At 40.6% G+C, this 18,403-nt stretch overlaps 1 protein-coding gene across 3 annotated transcripts; it reads left to right on the forward strand.

Annotated features, from left to right (window-relative positions):
* Positions 1 to 732: 732 nt before the first annotated feature.
* rorc (RAR-related orphan receptor C) lies at positions 733 to 18,395 on the forward strand. Of its 3 annotated transcripts, XM_062400171.1 has the most exons (13): positions 733 to 997; positions 1,140 to 1,214; positions 5,917 to 5,946; positions 12,629 to 12,714; positions 13,237 to 13,378; positions 13,464 to 13,787; positions 13,878 to 13,979; positions 14,064 to 14,185; positions 15,317 to 15,449; positions 15,551 to 15,658; positions 15,788 to 15,898; positions 16,449 to 16,558; positions 16,709 to 18,395. In XM_062400171.1, exons 2-13 carry the CDS (start codon positions 1,163 to 1,165, stop codon positions 16,871 to 16,873), a joined length of 1,485 nt encoding a protein of 494 aa, XP_062256155.1. In that variant the 5' UTR covers positions 733 to 997; positions 1,140 to 1,162; the 3' UTR covers positions 16,874 to 18,395. The 3 variants fall into 3 exon arrangements, with proteins under 3 accessions (XP_062256155.1, XP_062256156.1, XP_062256157.1); XM_062400172.1 differs by lacking the exon at positions 5,917 to 5,946; XM_062400173.1 differs by lacking the exons at positions 733 to 997; positions 1,140 to 1,214; positions 5,917 to 5,946 and adding an exon at positions 7,225 to 7,385.
* Positions 18,396 to 18,403: the final 8 nt, after the last annotated feature.

Raw genomic sequence — 18,403 nt, forward strand, 5'->3', positions numbered from 1 at the left:
CATTCTGGTCTATAACAGTGCTAGAAGTGACATTGAGTCAAAGTAGTACAGTGAACATAATCTATAAGAATCCATATTATAAAAGCCAGTATTGGGTTTTTGTTTAAACTTGGGTTGACATACATCTGGTGAAGTCAAAAATACTTAAACTGTCGGAGTATAGAAAACAGTTACTGTAATAAAGTGCAATACTGTAACTGTAACTAAATAGTGTACATTTACTAAAATGCTGCACTTACAGATATAGTCTATTCCCATTGTATTTTATTATGAAACATCTAAGTTTTTATTTATAGTTTTATACTTGTAGACATTGTTTCTTTCATACCGATTACTTAACAAATGATATGAATGCTAAGCCTTTTTTTTAATCATGCATTACATAGGCCCATTAGAAGTAAACCAGCCTCTGCATATAGACACGTGCTTAGGGCTGCAGGTCCTGACAAGCTTCTAAATTTACACCAATTTTATGAAGAGGGATTTAAACCATGCTCTGGCATCTAATGCGTCCTCTGCCCATTGTGTATTCTCTCAATTAGTGTGGCGGACATTCGTGGCAGCAGCAGCAGCAGCATCATGGGATTATATTTCTCAACTGAGCGCCACAGAGCAAAACCCGATCCGCTGCTGTTACGTAAGAGCCGGTGACATAACTCTCTCCAGCCCGGGATGGTCAGGGCGCACAGAGAGCGCGCGGAGGGAGGGAGGGAGGGAGCCGGAGCGCACGTCCTGTGTTCGGCCGGACGGTCCAGCTGCCCTCGCTCCTCTCTGCCTCTGCTGCCGCCTCAGTTGTCGGGCTGGACATTAGATTATTTTCCACAAAACAAGCGCACACGAGGAGGACGAGAGTGGAGTAGGGGCCCGGAGAAGTGAGGACGATGACCGTCGAGTTTTGGGAGCCGCTGTAAGGGACTGGAAGAGGAGGAAGAGGAGGAGATGGCCGTGCACGTATTCAAATGCCTGCGCCGACCTGAGCGCTAGAAACAACCAACAGGTAGTTTTATCTCAATCTATATTTTCTGCAGGTAGTGTCAGCAGGTGGAGTTCACAGCCTGACTTTGCCAACGTGTGTGTTTGTGTGTGTGTGTGTGTGTGTGTGTGTGTGTGTGTGTTCGTGTTCGTGTGTCTGTGTGCAGAGCCGTGTTTCCACAGGGGAGTTATGGAATATGAGGATCCAGACATGCCCCCCGCTGACACCCCTATCAAGAGAGGTAAGAGGCTGCATCACTCAGGACTCTCTCTCTCTCTCTCTCTCTCTCTCTCTCTCTCTCTCTCTCTGCTGAGGCATAAGCAGGCCTCACGAAGTTTGATGACCACACAAGTGACATGAAACTGCTTTAGTTGGTTCTACGTACTCCAAAGTGTTATTCTATAAGAACCTTGTGCTTATCTCCCCTCCTCCAAGACTGGCTGATAAAACCAAATCAAGATTTATCACAGTATAATTTATGTCAATAGCGATTTAAAAAAAGTTCACTAGACCTATTGATATATTGCAAATGCATTGTGCGAGCACATTGTGGAGATATTGATGGATGGATGTACTTCATTGATCCCAAATTGGGGAAATCCCCCACAATAACACATTCAACACCAAATTGATCTTCCTCAGGTATGAAAAAATGTTTTGCTGTTTATCAACTGTTTGTCAATTATCAGAGTTTAAAACCAGAACAGAACCTTTCACTCAGGAGCAAAAATCTGTGAATTTAAAAGAATTAACCATGCCATCTGTCTCCACTCCCTGCACTCAACTTTCCCCTCACCGGCTCCACCACTTTCTCTCGCTCCCGGTAACCGTGTCCACTATTATCTTCTTTCCCGGCACTCTCATCCATCTTTACCTCGTAAACCCTCCTCATCCCTTTCACTGGGGTGTGGTTAAGGTGCTGTGAGTGGGTAAGAATGGCTGTAAATCCGAGTAATCCCCGGGGATTAGGTTTTATTTTTTGCTTCTTTTTTTGGTCAATGCTTTTCTATTCAAAGCCTGGCCGTGGCTAAAATCAAGCCATTGGCTGTCAGCGGAGATTAGACACTTTGTCCCTCTGCCACAGAAACCCACTGCACACCTTTCCTTCTTGTCAAATAGCATGGAGAAACAGATCGCTGCAATAACAAGAACGACTGGTAGGATAACATGTTCGAGCTCTGGTTAATGAATGTGAAGTGACTGACTGAAGGAAAGAATAAAGAGGAGGACCCGAGTAACACCCGTTACTCGAGTCAAAGTTGGAGGATCACAGACATGTCCATTCAGAATCAAAGTCCTGCAATTTAAATTCTATTTAAATGAGCAGTTAGTCAACACCAATGATATGGAGCCATGGACGTGTAGTTTTGGGTGTATTTCGGGGAAATCTGCCCCTGAGACATCTGCTTCTTCTGTAAAACACAAAAACAAGATGCGTCTTTAGTAATCTACTTCCATTCTGACTATGTAGACTATGTTTTATGTCTTTTGACCATAATAGAGAGGATTAACTCACACTATATCATAGAAAGAAACAGAATAACATATATCAGTATTGAAGTATAGTATCTTCTGTGAAGGCTTGAATGATATACATCCATTGAAGGATGAAGTCATTCCTCATATTTTTTATATGTGCCTAAAATTATGCAAACTTGCAGCTAAATAAAATGTGAGAACCTGACGTTACAGGGTTAAAGGATTGTGTAAGAAAAAAAAACCCAGCAGCTACAGAGCAGGTACTGGAACTGCTGTAATGGTGTTTCAATCTGGTTAACGTGGAGTTTCAGTGTGGTTCCACAGTTTTCTTTCTGCTGAGGAGGCTCATCTCACTGTGATGAGTGTGTTGGTTTAGTGGCTGCTGTGGGTGTCTTTTCATTTTTCTTGAGCAACAGGTTTGCGTCTGTGGCACTGCTTGACATTGCTTCACCTCCTGCCTGTGCAGGGGAAATCTCTGCTCCTGTTTATTATAGGATGCAAAGTGTCTGCGGTATCCCTCAGGGATCTATTGTGGGTCCAATCCTCTCCTTCACATACTGTATATTATTCTTATTCTTCAGTCACTTTTTACCCTAATATCAGTGGCTGTTGTTACAGTATCTATCAACCAAACCAAATCTGGCCTCATTATTTTACAGCTAATTTTCTGCATTTTCATACACAGATAAATTGGCATTAAATTTGATCAGACAAAAATTTATATCATTTCAAAGTCAACATTAATAAGTTCTACCAAATTCATTCTTTTAATTTAAACACCCTTGAAACTATGCTATAATTTGGTCACTACTTTATTACTTCAGGGGGTAAAGAGAAAGCAGTTGCCTCATTTTTAGCTTTGTCTCACTAACTGCAAGTTTAGGATTATTTCATATTAATAAATCAGATTTTTTATTTTTATTTTTATTTTTATGGCTGATTTAGGAACACAAGATTCTTAGATAGCTTTTATTAGCACCGGAGTTCGACAATTCACACTAATCCTGACCAACACCCCAACTTAACATATTGAGCTTGCTGTTAAGCTCATTTACATAAGTATACATAAAAGTATTTTTTTTTTTACTTTCTCTCTTTTTAGGGTTTAAATAGTTGTTTCACTAGTTTTACCAACAACATGAATTCAATAAAACTAGTAGTATCGGTATGATGATTTTAATTTATTTACATGACTATAAATGTCTTTAGACTGGGATACGTCGTGTTTTATATTCAGGCAAAGTTGTGGGCCTACTCTTTGGGTTCACTGATCTTCACTGTTGTTATGTAACGCAGCAACTGTCACTTCAATAGTCAGCGTTGATGTCAGAGGGTTGAGACGTTAGTGCGATTTTGACTGATGAGTTGTGTTGATGTTTGTCCTGCTGTAGTTAACAGGGTCATATAATCTCACTTTGTGAGAGTGATATGTGTGTGTGGTTAAATGTGAAATGCAATCTGTACAGATGCAGATGTTGGTGATATCATGAGATCCTGTTTTCACCCATAGCCCTTGACCACAACTGTTTATTCTATTCTGCACAGAGATCAAGATATAGTATTATTATAAAAAAATGAATAAAAGAACGTGAGTAGAGTTTTGCAGCAGGTGACCTCAACCTGAATCATTTTGATTGATCTTACAATTTTTAAATAATTAAGTTTAAATTCCTGGATCCGACCCCTGATCTGGATGTGCACCAAAATGTAACGGGTTCTTCCCAGACCCAAATCACATCCTTCCATAAAGTTTCATAGAAAAATCCATCCTGTGGTTGTTGTTGTTAAATCAAACAAACAAACCAAATCATATTCATGTATTTTAAGGACAAAGATACATTTCTGTGACTCACTGATGGAACCTCAAACACATCACTGCAATGTATTGAAATTGTTAAACATATTAACTGTGGTAAATCCATCAGTAAATACAAATTCCCAGTGCTTTCAATTTGAAAAAGATGCTTTTATTTATTCCTTCATTGTCCTTTTTAATGCTGATTGAATTTGATTTCTTTTCACCTTTACTTAGCAAATCGCCACGGGTCGTTTCTTCAGTGTCGAAATTTCTTGACATTTTCCGTGTGTGAGCACTGCTCTGCTTTCATTCCTTGCTTTCTGCTTATGTAGCAAAACTGATTTGATGAGAGGAGGAAAACAGTGGAAACCACAGAGGGCCTTTTCAGGCGCCAGACCAAGACTGGCTACAGCTCTGCATCTTCCACTGATGCTTATCTCTCCTGCCTACAACCCTCCTCAGTGTCTCACACACACACAGACAGAAATAAACACCCTGGTTCTGAACCGACTCTCCATATGTTTTCTCACGTTCACTGCGATTCAGACTTTCTCACAATTGCGGTCAAACAGGCAGACAAAAAGGAGGACTTATAACTTCTCAGACAACCACCGTCTTTATCTCCTTATCTCCTGTGTGTGTGTGTGTGTGTGTGTGTGTGTGTGTACATGTGCGCCGAAGAGTCACATGAACATAACATAGACAGAGCACTTTAAATAGGAATCCTCTAATTTCACCTCTGCCATCACCAGGGTTTCTTATCAGCCGACAGCTCTTTGTACATAAGATACTGCAAACCCTCTTTTAAACTGCCACAATGAGTTTACGATCAAGAGTCTGTCACAGTCAAATCGGTTTTAACTTGAAGTCTTTTTACATTTCTTTCACATTGTTTGATCTCTTGGTTAGAAGCTGACCCTGTGTATTAAATAAGTTCTATTACATATTAATATTATATTATATATGTAAATATTTATTTAATATTTAATAGATTTTAGCGTTACTAGTGTATTTTTTACATATATAGTTTCACCACAAAGCTAAACATAGAACTTTCTGTGAAAGAAGCAGTATTCAGATCATTTATGTATGTGGAAGAAGCAATTTAAAATTATGGAAATACTCCATTACAAGTAACAAGGTCCTGTTTACAAATTTTTACTTAAGTCACAGAATTATTGGCAACACGCTGTCCTTTTAAGAATCACATTTAAAAGTTCTTGTTGTGTAAAATCCGGCAAATCAGTGTTGAACTATTAATGGATCACTATTGATGCATGAGTTCGTGTTGTGTCTGCATAATTTTGTCAATTTTTATATTTCGTAAAAGGGACATATTTTATATTGGTAATCTAGTGGAAGTATGGAGTTGAGTAAAATGACATAATTAAGATAAATAAAGTCAGGCAGCTTTAAAATTATTTAATTTAAAGCAAAAAAAAAAAAGTATTATTGGAAAATGTGGTTTAGTCCTGGGTTTAACCTCATTAAGTTTATTCTAACGAAAGGTTGATGTGAAAACCTCACGAGTAAACGGCACATTGTGGTTTCGAAAATTAAACCGGTCACCTGCGTGCGCATGTGTTGAAGCTCATAGTAAAGCTTCAATTTTAAGTTTAGTGTTTATCAGCTTTGATTCACTAACTGCGTCTTTTTGTTGCATCAGGAGGAGCCTTGTCCAAGAAGACTCATTTGAGTAAGTTCTCTATGTAAACTCTGTGTGTCTGTGGATGTTAGCATGTGTGTGTCTGTGTGCGGGAGCATTGCTTGTGTTTGTGCTAGATATTTGTGCATGCATTGTGGTTAACGCTAAAGTTAGTTAAACATATAACATTTGCACCTGTACAGCAACACACACACACACACATATATACACACGTACATTGTGGTATCATTGGAGTTGGGCCATCAGCAGCGCAGGTGCAACACACAGCACACACTGCCCGCCACACACACACACACAAACACACACACACAAACACACACACACACACACACACACACACACACACACACAAACTGCTATGGCTTTGGCACTTTGGCATCTGAATGCAGTCAGCGATAACATCTCGTCTTTTTTTAACTTCTTTGGTTTAGCGCCACTCCAGCACACCTGGGTGTGTTATCAAGTGTTGAGATGTTGCACGTAACACACTACCAATCCGCATGTAAGGTTGCATGATAATAAACAAACTGGGCATAAATAATAATGTGTTTATGGCTGGGTGAGTGAGTGTGTGCATGTACTATATATACACATATCTGAGGAATCACCACCATTGTGGTCTTAGGGACTTGGCACTGGGGAATGGTGTGATGGATGATCACTGAGTCAATTTATTCAAGTGCTCCTCATAAGACACAGTTCTGTGAGAAACACGTTTCACTTTTTTAATAGTGTGGTTTCGGTACTTTTACCCACGTAACAGATCTGAGTTTGTTAAAGAGTCAAGTTTGCTAGGACCTGAAGCTGCTGCAAGAAGAAATGATTCCCTTATTGATGAATTAATACCTCACTGTCAGTGAATCGCTCATTTGCATTTGAAGCAAAGGGACGATTGTGAGGTTGAGAATAAATAATATCTTACTATGTAACTTGCGTGTTTTTCTCTGCCTCCCCTATTATGCCTGTTGAAAGTCCTTTGATTAAAGTTCCCAGACAGTTTTAAAGGTGCCAGACCATTTGAAGTACATTTTTTTATGTTTGGTGCAGAGTGAGGGGGTGACAGATGACAACAAAGATATAAGGAAAAAGTACCTTGTGAAAAAAGTCAAGTAAGGGGACAGTCCCCCCCTTTCAGTGTCTCTCTCTCACGATCTCTCTCTCTCACATACACACACATACACAAACACACACCCACACCCACACACATGCATGCATACACGCACACGCTAACAAGGAAGGTGAGGCGGTGACTGTCACACAAAAGTCTGAATATGTGCGCTGAAGCTGCAGTCAGCACCCGACCAGACTCGCTGAAGGACGACAACAGAAGAAGGAGAGGAAAGGGAGTAAGAGTAGGTGGTGCGAGGGAAGAAAAGAAAGAGTCTAAAGAAAGAATATTGTCAGACAAAGTGACTTTGTGAAAGTGGGCCAAACGTCTGAGACAAGTGGAGGAGTAATGATGATGCGAGGTAGGAATGATGTTCTTTGCTGTGTATGTGAGGGTGTGTGTGTGTGTGTGTGGGCAGTACAATCAAGGATATTTTATCAATCTGATCATATACATTCTTTATTGTCATCGTTTCGCTCTAATACACCCTGATTTGAGAGTTATTTGAGAGTTCCCATGACTGCAACGCGGCTGTTTTAAAGTTATAGGTTATGGTCATCACGATGACTTCCAATGACACGTTAACGATATAAATAGCTGCATCTTCATTTAAGTATTTATCAGATTCATAAACTGACCGTGAATTCATGCAGACATCTTTGGCGTCAAACTTGTCAACTTCCTTTGACTTTATCATCTCGTGTGATTGAGCTTTTCATTCAAGTTCCCACTTTGCTATTTGATTTTTCTAAGTGTCTGAATTCACATTTTTCTGTAGGTATATATTTTTCATTTTCTGTGCTTTATTGGATGATTATTCTTTAATCAGCCAAATATATATTTTCTCTAATATAGAGTATCTATTACAATACCAACACACACAAACACACATACACATACACACACACAGACATCAAAGTAAGTACAGTTTTAAAGTTTGTATATAATCACTGATGGTCTTTGTTTTGAAACTCAATCAGACCTCGGCTGAGTTCTTGACTGACTGACTGTTAGCTACATTCACGTCGATTTGTGTGTTTCAGTTTTCTGGTTTAGTGATATGACTCAAGTCTTAGGTCCCTTCGATGAATTTAAGATTTGAATCATATCTCAGGTATTTCCTCTCTCCCACATATACAGTGCACCTCAGGTCAGAAACTGAACCGATCTTAAAGGGTGAGAATCAGGGAAATAAGTGTTTGACATTTAAAAAAACGAATGCCATATGTTTGCCTCTCCTTCGTTTAGACTAATCATATTTCCATAGTGATCCAATAGAGCAGGTTGTAATATGATAAATGTTTTTGCAAATACAAACTCAAGCCAATTTAAAAACGAAAGAGACAGGAAAACAGGATGCTTCACGACCGTGGTGCATCAGTTTGAATGGACTGACTCCACACGCATACAGTAGACAGGAAGCATAGCAAATTACTTTATTGTTAAAATGTGTAAAATGGTAATGAATTTCTACCACAGATATTAAAAAATTAAGAGAATTTAAGCACATAGAGGGGGAGAAGTAATACATAATGAGAAATAGTGAATGTTCAATATGCAAGCTGCTCACTCACACACACACACATTCTCTTGCAACATGCAAACACACACACGTGCACACGCATAGATGTGCAGCTGCTTGTTAGATGGCGCTGAGATGTAACATCTCAGGCCCACAGCTGTGTGTGGATACTGTGTGCATGACGATGAAGGAAGAGGCTGAAAATATAACTCCACATTTCTGTGTCTTCAACCGGAAAACTATACATTTTCTCCCACTACACACTCACGAAGGCCTCTGTACCACACATTTGCTTAATATGCACTCACACACACACTTCGTAAGGCTTTGTTGTTGCGTTCGGGGTATTCCTGTGTCCATTCTTTTAGCGTTTCTCTATCAGAAAGGATTTCCTTGTTCCTCCGGGTGCAGAAACCTGCACATTGCATCCAAAGCAGCAGAGGCGTTTGGCTTCACATCAAAGTGAACATCAAAATCGCAGGTGACACATTCCCTCCCAAAATATGGTGAAAGAAATACAACAGTTGAGCTGCTTCATATCCTTTGCTGCCGTCAAATCATCACGGCTGTCAATCACCCCTATAACCGCTCAGCATTTAAAAGTTAGGATTATTTGATTTCAGACATGCTTAGATAATATGTTTGCCACACATAAGACACTGTGGGTTATTTTGATAATTAGATGTTTTATTGTTGTCAATATTGACTGAAGCCCACGGTCTGGTTCAGAAACATAAAGATACGTCACACCCGTGCTAACCCATAAACATTTTCTGATCAGAAATATTCAGTACAGACGAAGGCAGTGAAATACTTTCTAAAATAACCCCAATTGTTATTATTGGCCGTAACATTTATTTTCTCCAAAAATCATAAAATATTACTACGGATTTGAACGGATTATATAATATAGATTACAGGCCTCAGTTATAACTTCTTGTAGAGAAAATCATTTCAGATTTAAATAAAAATAAAAATTTTGCATGTAAGAGAAATTTATTGTATGGATTGTATTAACCTTTGTGCGACTGGACCAATGAATATAAATAGTATAGTATGTATTTATATGTAGTATGATATTTTGTACGCGTTATATATATATATATATATTGTCGTTCAATACAATACAATACAATATCGTTCAATACAAAAAACATGAGAAAAGGATTGTATAAATATATATTAAACGCCTATTCATAAATTAATTCATCTTTTAAAAAGCTTTTGAAAAACATTAACGCACAGAATTTTGATACAATAGCTTAAATGTTGCATATATCTACCAAGAGATACACAATCTTTGATAATATTATTTGCTTGCTTTTGAATCATGTTACGTGATTTCTGAGACTACAACCCGTGGTGTTGAAGATAAATGAAATTATCATAAACGGTTTGTATTTCTCCCAAACTGGGTCTAAATAACCTGTTATACAAAAACTATTGATTGATTGAGCTGCTTATAAGACCACTGTATGTTAGTCTGTGTGTGTGGTTGTGTGTGTGTACAAACACTGTTTGTACTCTTGCGTGCGTATACACCAAAGGTAAGCTTCCGTCAGAGGAAGGTTGAGGTTTTCTGTCCGTTTACAGTTTACAGAACAGACTGCTGACAAGGTGATTTCAGGCAGACTCTGAACAGTGTAGTGGCAATCTGTGTCGTCCATCCCCCCCCCCCCCCCCCATTTGCCACACACACACACACACACACAGCGAATTTCAAGTGAAAGTGCTAAATTCAGTCTTTCTGGGTTGAAGCCTTTCATTGAAATGTGGCTTCTTTCTCCCATATGTTTCTCTTAATGTATCGTACACAGAACCATCATTTCACACATCTTCCGCTGTTTGTACGACAACTCCGAAAACGGTCTGTTTTAAGTAGAAAGTCTTGATGACTTGAAATCCTGATTGAAAGACATAGATCAGGTTGTCTCTGTGGCGGCACCTTTGTATACTTTGCACGGGGGGGGCGGGGGGGAAGTGGGGGAGGTGGCACTCGTTTATTTCCACCAGCAAACCAGAATATTCCATTGCTGCACATATACTGCGCTCAAACCTCTACTGGTTTTTCACATCAGCGTAAGAGAAAATCAACTCACAAACATATGTTAGTGGTCAGTTGTTGGTTGGTCTAATATTTTATGGTTATGTTGTAAAAAGCTTTTTGCCAAGAAGTACTACAGCTCATGATAAAAGTCAAAGTAAGCTTCGATAGCAAAATCAGTCCTTGTTTTTTCTCTTTTGCACAGAAGCAGATAATATCTACAATATTATATTGTTATATAATATGAGGTGTGGAAGCGGCCTGAGAGGATAAATCGGCAGCAAAAGAAAAAAACTTTAAATTTCAAGTACATTTTTGTGTAAAACAAGCAATGCATTGTATTTAACAGTCAAAGTAAACCTTATGGATGAAACATACAGTTGGTGGTTTAGTTATTTTTCAATAATTTCATATCTTTATCTCTCTCTCTCTCGCACACACATACACACACAGGGAGGTTCTGGTTTTGATTGGTCTTGGTCTGTGGCTGGAGATAAGAAGAAGAGACCAAAAAAAGACGAGATTGGTATCAAGTCAAGTTCCTTTAACAGCTCCAGCTCCATTAATGCTTTTCATTTTATTTTAGCACCAAAAAGAAGTCTTGACTTCACCTGATGCCGCCTCAGATAACATGCTTTGTGTTGAGTGTATCATTTTGATCAAGTTGAGGATGATCAGAGCCACACGATTGCGTGGAAAGTGTTTGTGATTGCTGTGTGTTTTTGTGTGCGTGAACAGTGAAAGGTCGTGGGTGTCGGTGGATTTCCTGTCGTTTTGAGGTTGACAATCAGAACTGAAATAGCAAAGAAAAAGAGAGAGAGACCACCGATGATATTTAGTTTGCACAAAAACATTTCCACTGAGTGTTAAATCACCGAGTTGTCTTCTAAAATGTGTGACACTCTTTAACCCTTATCATGGTCGGTCTTGAGGTTGATCAATCGCCTCGATTAGTGGCAGCAGCCGCAGAACTCATCAGCCCTGCAGTGGTTAATGCTGCTTCATTATCTTCATGTGAACGTGTTTCACCCGAGGCCGACTGACTTCCTCAGGAGACTCGGGGTGATCCCTGTTGCACGAGACAAAAAGGGAACACACTGACACACTAACACACACTCGAAAGCAAATCTGACACAGTTGTGCGCGGAAATGCTGCCGTGCATGAGCATCAGCTCCAGCTTGTGTTGCAGAGGACGATCACAGTGCATGGTAGAAGGCAAGAGAAGAAGGTAGAAGAGGAGATTGTTGAGGGTTTGAATATATATCATAAAACATGAATTACACACTATGTGATGCACGGCCCTCCAATCCTCTCGTTGATATCTTTAATGAGGGCAAACCCTAAAACTTCTCGCACCTGTCACCCAGACTTTGTTCCTACATGTGTGGCCCTTTAATGACTCTAATGACGTCTGAAAAAACTGAATTCACCACAAGATAAAAAGGAAGAGGGGGGGGGGGGGGGGGGGGGCGAGAGTTCACAGAGATCAGGGGATCGGGGGGAGGTGAGAGGGGGACGGCCGTTACTGGCAGTGATGGAGGAGAGAGAGTGCATTACTGGCATCTGTGTCCTTGATGAGCCAGACAGAGAAGGATTCACAAAGAAAGAGATGACATGAAAGAGGGACAGTCAGAGCGAAAGAGAAGCCAGGCAACCACTTGAAAGGCCTCTGAGGTTGACACCTTTACATTCTCCGCCTTTCTCCCTTTGCAGATATTCCACGTCTTCTCAGGACTCTCTCTCCTCGGCGTATTTGAAGTTGTTCTGCTCATTGTTATTAACGCAAGGGGTGTTACAGAGGAAAACACCTTTGGTTGACTCTGGTCACACGATAATTGTTGTTGATGCCTCAGGGGAAGTACAGCAGAAGACACAAGTTCTCACAGTGGGAATCATTTTCCAGTTAACTTCTTGGGTAAAAAGAATGCAGCATCAGTGCTCACTCACAGTGCCAACCTTTACTTTTAGGTTTTTTTGATACTAATAACGGACATATTGATGTGAAGGTAACTGCTTTTACCTCCTGTGTTTTCTCAGCCCAGATTGAAGCGATCCCGTGCAAGATCTGCGGCGACAAGTCCTCTGGCGTGCATTATGGAGTCATCACCTGCGAGGGCTGCAAGGTGAAATGCAACATATGTGTTAGATACACACACACGAGGCATATACATGTTCAGATTTATAGGGTTGACAGCACTTTCATGATCTGTCCGTTCAATATGAAGCAAGCTGCATGTGGACCTACCTTAGCATTAAGACTGCAAACAGGGAAACAGCTAGCCTGGCCTTTCACTAAAGATGAAAAAAACAACACTCAACATCCAGTTGTCACAATTGACATGTGAGACTGAATTAGCAAATAGCATTTCCCATATTTCCCCAGATATAGAACTTTTTCTTTAAATAACCATCAGAGTGCGACCAATAGCTACACACTGTAGTTATAAGCATATATTTTGGCTGATATGTTGAAATGACAGAGAATGCTGATGGATTATTCCATCACGTCAGAGTTAAGTTCAACAGTAAAATGTCCTCCTCACTACATTACAACTTATAAACCCATTGATGTACCGTTATCAGACTTTTGTAACACAACTCTCTGCCTCTGCTGGACTGTTAACCGTTCATTTTCTATCCCTCAGGGATTCTTCAGGCGCAGCCAGCTGCCCACTGTGTCCTATTCCTGCTCCAGGCAGAGTAACTGTCAGATCGACCGGGCCAGTCGCAACCGCTGCCAGCACTGCCGTCTGCAGAAGTGCTTGGCACAGGGCATGAGCAGAGATGGTGAGGCTTAAACACACCCACACTGATCGAGACAACACTTGATTCATTTTCTTTACATTGTCTGTTTATTTTTTAAATCGCTCAGCCGTGAAGTTTGGAAGGATGTCCAAACGCCAGCGGGACTCTCTGATCGCCGAAGTGGAGAAGCACAGGCAGCAGAAGCTGCATCAGCAGCAGCTTCAGGGAGACAGGCAAGACCGCTCCCCCCAGCTCCTCCAGCCCATGGCTCCGGCCTACCCTGTCAATGGTGAGGCTGAGCTGCTGTCCTACACCAATAATGTTCACCCTTACCTTGTGTACTCGGCCAACGAGTCGCAGGGTTCAAGGATGATCTACAGAAGCTCTGGTGTCCCTCCTGCACCCAGATCCCAGGGGAGGGGGGGACAAAACGGACACCCTGACATAAGAGGTGGGAAACTGGTGGTTGAACACACTTCACTCAACGCAATGTACTTCATCCTCCTTTGTTTATTCCTCATTTGTCTCTTCTCCGTGTCAGGGTTTGAATTGAGACAGCAATCTCATGATCTGACGGCGATCCATCCCTACAGCCCTCTGGAGGAATCCTACAGCATTTATCCTCACTCTCTGAGAAACATAGGTACTCAAACAGCACAGTGAGCTAACATGACCATTAAGGTTTGTAGCAGACTTCGTTTTAATGAGTGCTTCTGCTTGTTTCCAGATGAGCTGTGTGCCAGTATCGTGCGTTCCCACAGAGAGACCAGCCAGTTCAGAGTGGAGGAGCTCCAGGCTCTCAGGTGGAAGCTGTTCAGTAGAGAGGAGATCCAAGCCTATCAGAACAAAGTAAAACCAACCCACCTGATTACAGTTGCCTCCTCTTTTTTGAGTTCTCAGACATTTTGTTTGTATGACTTTATGCAGACAGCCTCAACACAAAACATTCCATCAAATGGATGGTAAATGGATTTGTATTTATATAGCGCTTTTCTAGTCTTGATGACCACTCAAAGTGCTTTACACTACAGTTTCACATTCACCCAATCATACACACATTCATACAGTGCATCTATCCCAGCACTTTGTTATTCTATGGGGGCCATTCAGGGTTAAGCATCTTGTCCAAGGACACTTCGGCATGCAGATTGTTCAGACTGGGGATCGAACCGCCGACCTTCAGGTTGGAGGACGACCACTCTACCCCTCAGTCACAGCTGACATGTTGAAATCAGGGACATGTTTCACATGTCCACTTCCTCCTCCTAAAGGTCCAGTGTGTAAGATTCAAGTGAAAGGGATCTATTGGCAGAAATTGAATATAAAATAATCCTAGTGGTGTGAACACTAATGTGTTTCATTTAAAGTGTATGAATTATTTTTTTCTTTACCCTAGAATCGCCCCTTAAGATTTAAATACTTTATATTTAGGTCACCTCTTTACAGGGGCTGCCATGTTTTTTAACTGTAGCCCAAACTGGACAAACTAAACACCTTTTGAGTTTTTAAAACAACTGAAGGCTGCCACTTGTTATATTTAATGTTTGGAAGGGGAGGGTGAGGTGAGGGGTATTCAGGTGCAGCATGCAACTTCACCACTAGAGGTCCCTACATTCTATACACTGAACCTTTAAGCTGATGTTCAATTTAGAGTTAATGGTATCATAGAATATTACTGTATTTTATGATATAGTGAACGGCATGGTGGTACAGTGGTCAAAGTTGTCAGCACATTCCAAGAGGGATTGAATCCTGTCTCTGCGTTGGTTCTCTCCTGCTACTCTGGCTTGCCCCCTCCGTCCAAAGACGTGCAGATTGGGGCTAGGTTATTTGTTTTTTATGTTGGGCCCTGTGATTAGCTATGATGGGTGACCTGCCTCTTACCCAATGTCAGCTGATATTGGTTCCATGTTAAAATGGATTTTGTACTTTATGACAAACATGATATTTAACTGTGATTTTCCTCTGTCCTATTCTCAGTCAGTGGACGACATGTGGCAGCATTGTGCCATTCGATTGACCGATGCCGTGCAGTATGTAGTGGAGTTCGCAAAACACATCCCAGGTTTCCGTATGCTCAGCCAGAACGACCAGATTGCACTTCTCAAAACAGGTGAGTTTACCTGTCACTTACAGAAACTGACCCTATGCTTTACTCTTTGCTCCCTGGCCTTTTGACTGATTGCTTTTCCTCCGTCTTCCCCTTGCTCACAGGCTCCATGGAGGTGGTTCTAGTCAGGATGTGTCGGTTCTTCAACACAGAGAACAACACTGTCTTCTTCGATGGGAAATTTGCTGGAGTTGAGGTCTTTAAGTCTCTGGGTGAGGACCTTCACACGTTGATCCAATCTGAGGCAGAAAGGCAGATCTGTTACCATTCATGCAATGAGCACAGTATCCTGTATATTAATGTGGTGGTTTATCAGTGCTCTGTGGTCTCTCTTCCTGCAGCGTGTGGTGATTTGATCACAGCAGTGTTCGACTTCGCTCATGACATGTGCGCTCTGAAGCCCACTGAGCAGCAGATCGCTCTCTTCAGTGCTCTGGTGCTGATCAACGCAGGTAACGTCTCACCCATCTCTCACCCGTGTTACATTTCCAAAGCATGAAAAGTTTGAACACGCTATTAAAAAAAATCCTACAAGCTTTACTCTTATCATCAGGCTGCATCTGAAACTAATTATTGAATATTGAATAGTCTTGATTTGTATATTTAATGTACTTTTATATGTTTTTCGCATCTTTCAACCAGAGATAAATAATGTTATTGGATAAATTTGGTTCGAAGCTATTATTCAGCTTTTCCTTCACCACCCAATATCATTCCTTTACAATAAATTGTTACTGAAATATCCACTGAAAAGCTAATGCAACAGATTTTTTTTTTTAATTTTAAACATTTTAACATTTACAATTAATGTAATGCGTACTTACATTATTTAAGTCACTTTTTTGATGGTTTCATTAATTCCCACAGCTTCTACACCACCTAGTGGCTGTTCATAATCATAGTAATATGTACAAATCCACATTGGATCATGACTTTTCACACTAAGAATTGCATCAGTCTTAAAAAATCCTCACATGCTTTGGTTTCTGTCTTTCTGTGCAGACCGTCCATGTCTGGAGGACAGAGGCAGGGTGCAGCGGGTGCAGAGAAGCGTGGAGTTAGGACTCACACACATTCTACACCGAGACAACCTGGAAGGTCTATTGCACAAGGTACAGTGTCTCAGTCCAGAGCAAGGGCTTTCTGTTCATTCATCTCACTCTGCTGAAGGCTGATTTCATCATTTCATCTCCATGAATATGTGCACGCTCACCTTCCTATGGTAGATAGTGAACATCTAAATGTGTCTGTGTCCCCTGCAGCTGTACCAGAGGATGGCAGTGTTGCGATCGCTGTGCAGTCTTCACATGGAGAAGCTGCGCTGGTTCAGTCAGCGTTACCCTCTCACGGCTCACTCTCTGTTCCCTCCGCTCTACAAGGAGCTGTTCGCATCAGAAGCCGAGCTGCTGCCAGGGACCACACACTGATTATCCAGCAGCATAAACCAAACAGACACACAAACACACACATGCATAGACACATTATTTTATCACTTTCTGACAGAGTCTATTTTTCTAATAATGGAAATAAATGAGATGGCCATAGTAATCATAGTGTATTAAGTATTACATGACCTCCAGAGCTTTGTTTTGGTAGCTTATGTCAAACATACATTTCAATATTTTGAACAGTTTTACTCCCAGAGGAATTTTGTGTTTTGTCCCAACATTGTCTTTGGGATACAGGATTCATTTTCCCTCTGTTGTGATTCTGTTCAGTCAATGTGTGTTGACTGTCAATGCTTTCAGACAGATAGATTCAAAGAGGCAGGACAATGGCAACATGGTCCACTGAGACTGAAAGTCGTAGTCCACTCAACATCTGTCCAACAGCTTTGGATCAGCAGTGGATTTGAATCTGAATGCAAAGTACAAAAAGGAAATAGCACAAAATATCAGGTTAAAATACAGAGAATTTTTTTTTACAGATGCTAGAATGATGGAACTCAAAAGAGAACATACCTCTGCCAAGGCCCAACCGTCCCCTTAAATACAATCAAGCTGCACCAAGTTTCACACACGGTTTCCCTAAATGTGCCTCCTTTCCCCCCCAAGATCTGTAAATTATTCCTTGGGTAAACAGTGAAGATATTGCAATGTTAAAGAAAGAGAAAACAGATTCCTGCGTCTGCCCCCTGAACTGGATCCACACCACATTCTTACTTTGACCGAGTTCATGGAGATCTGTTCAGTTGTTTTTGTTTAATCTTGCTCACAAACAAAAAGAACAACAAACAAACGGTATGGGTGAAGCAAAAAAAAACGTCTATCTTTTGTGAAATCATACTCTACTTTCAGGAACCTTGAGCACATAGTGATCACAGTTTGGCATCAGCTCAGCATCATTGTGATATTTCAATCATGTAAGATATTTGAAGGTAAATGTACATGTCCAAACAAGTAGTCCCTACAAAATGTGAAACATTGGAAGAAATCATATTCATACTCAGATACAGAGAAAAACCTCTGTATCTGTTATATCTGAATTTGTAAATGACTCGAAACGACATGCGAGAACTTGCCTCTTTGTATCTACATGTCTCTAGAGAAGGCTTTCTCCTCAGGTTGATATTGTCAAGTCCTACGAAGGAGCAGTACCTCAAACTTTTTTTTATCCTTTGTGTTTGAATAACTTCTCACTGGCTTTTGTATCTTTAAAGCTTTGGAAACAATGTTGCATTTAATGTATAAAACATGGTTGAGATACAGTAGACGTTGCTTCCTCTGTGTGCAAACTTTTCCCTTTTTCTGATTGAACTTGCATATGTTTTGTTTTCTCTACACACAGTAACTTTAAATAAAGCAATGAGTAAAGAGGAAATGACGAGAGGCTCCAGCATTAAATACCGTCTGTCCGGGTGTAGTCTTCTCTGTTCCTGGAACAGCTGAGATCATAATGAAGTTAAATCCATGTAAATCCTCTAATAAACTGCTCAGGCTGTGACACCAAGCACATGT

Source organism: Platichthys flesus, chromosome 11 (assembly GCF_949316205.1).
Source record: "Platichthys flesus chromosome 11, fPlaFle2.1, whole genome shotgun sequence".
NCBI lineage: Eukaryota > Metazoa > Chordata > Actinopteri > Pleuronectiformes > Pleuronectidae > Platichthys > Platichthys flesus.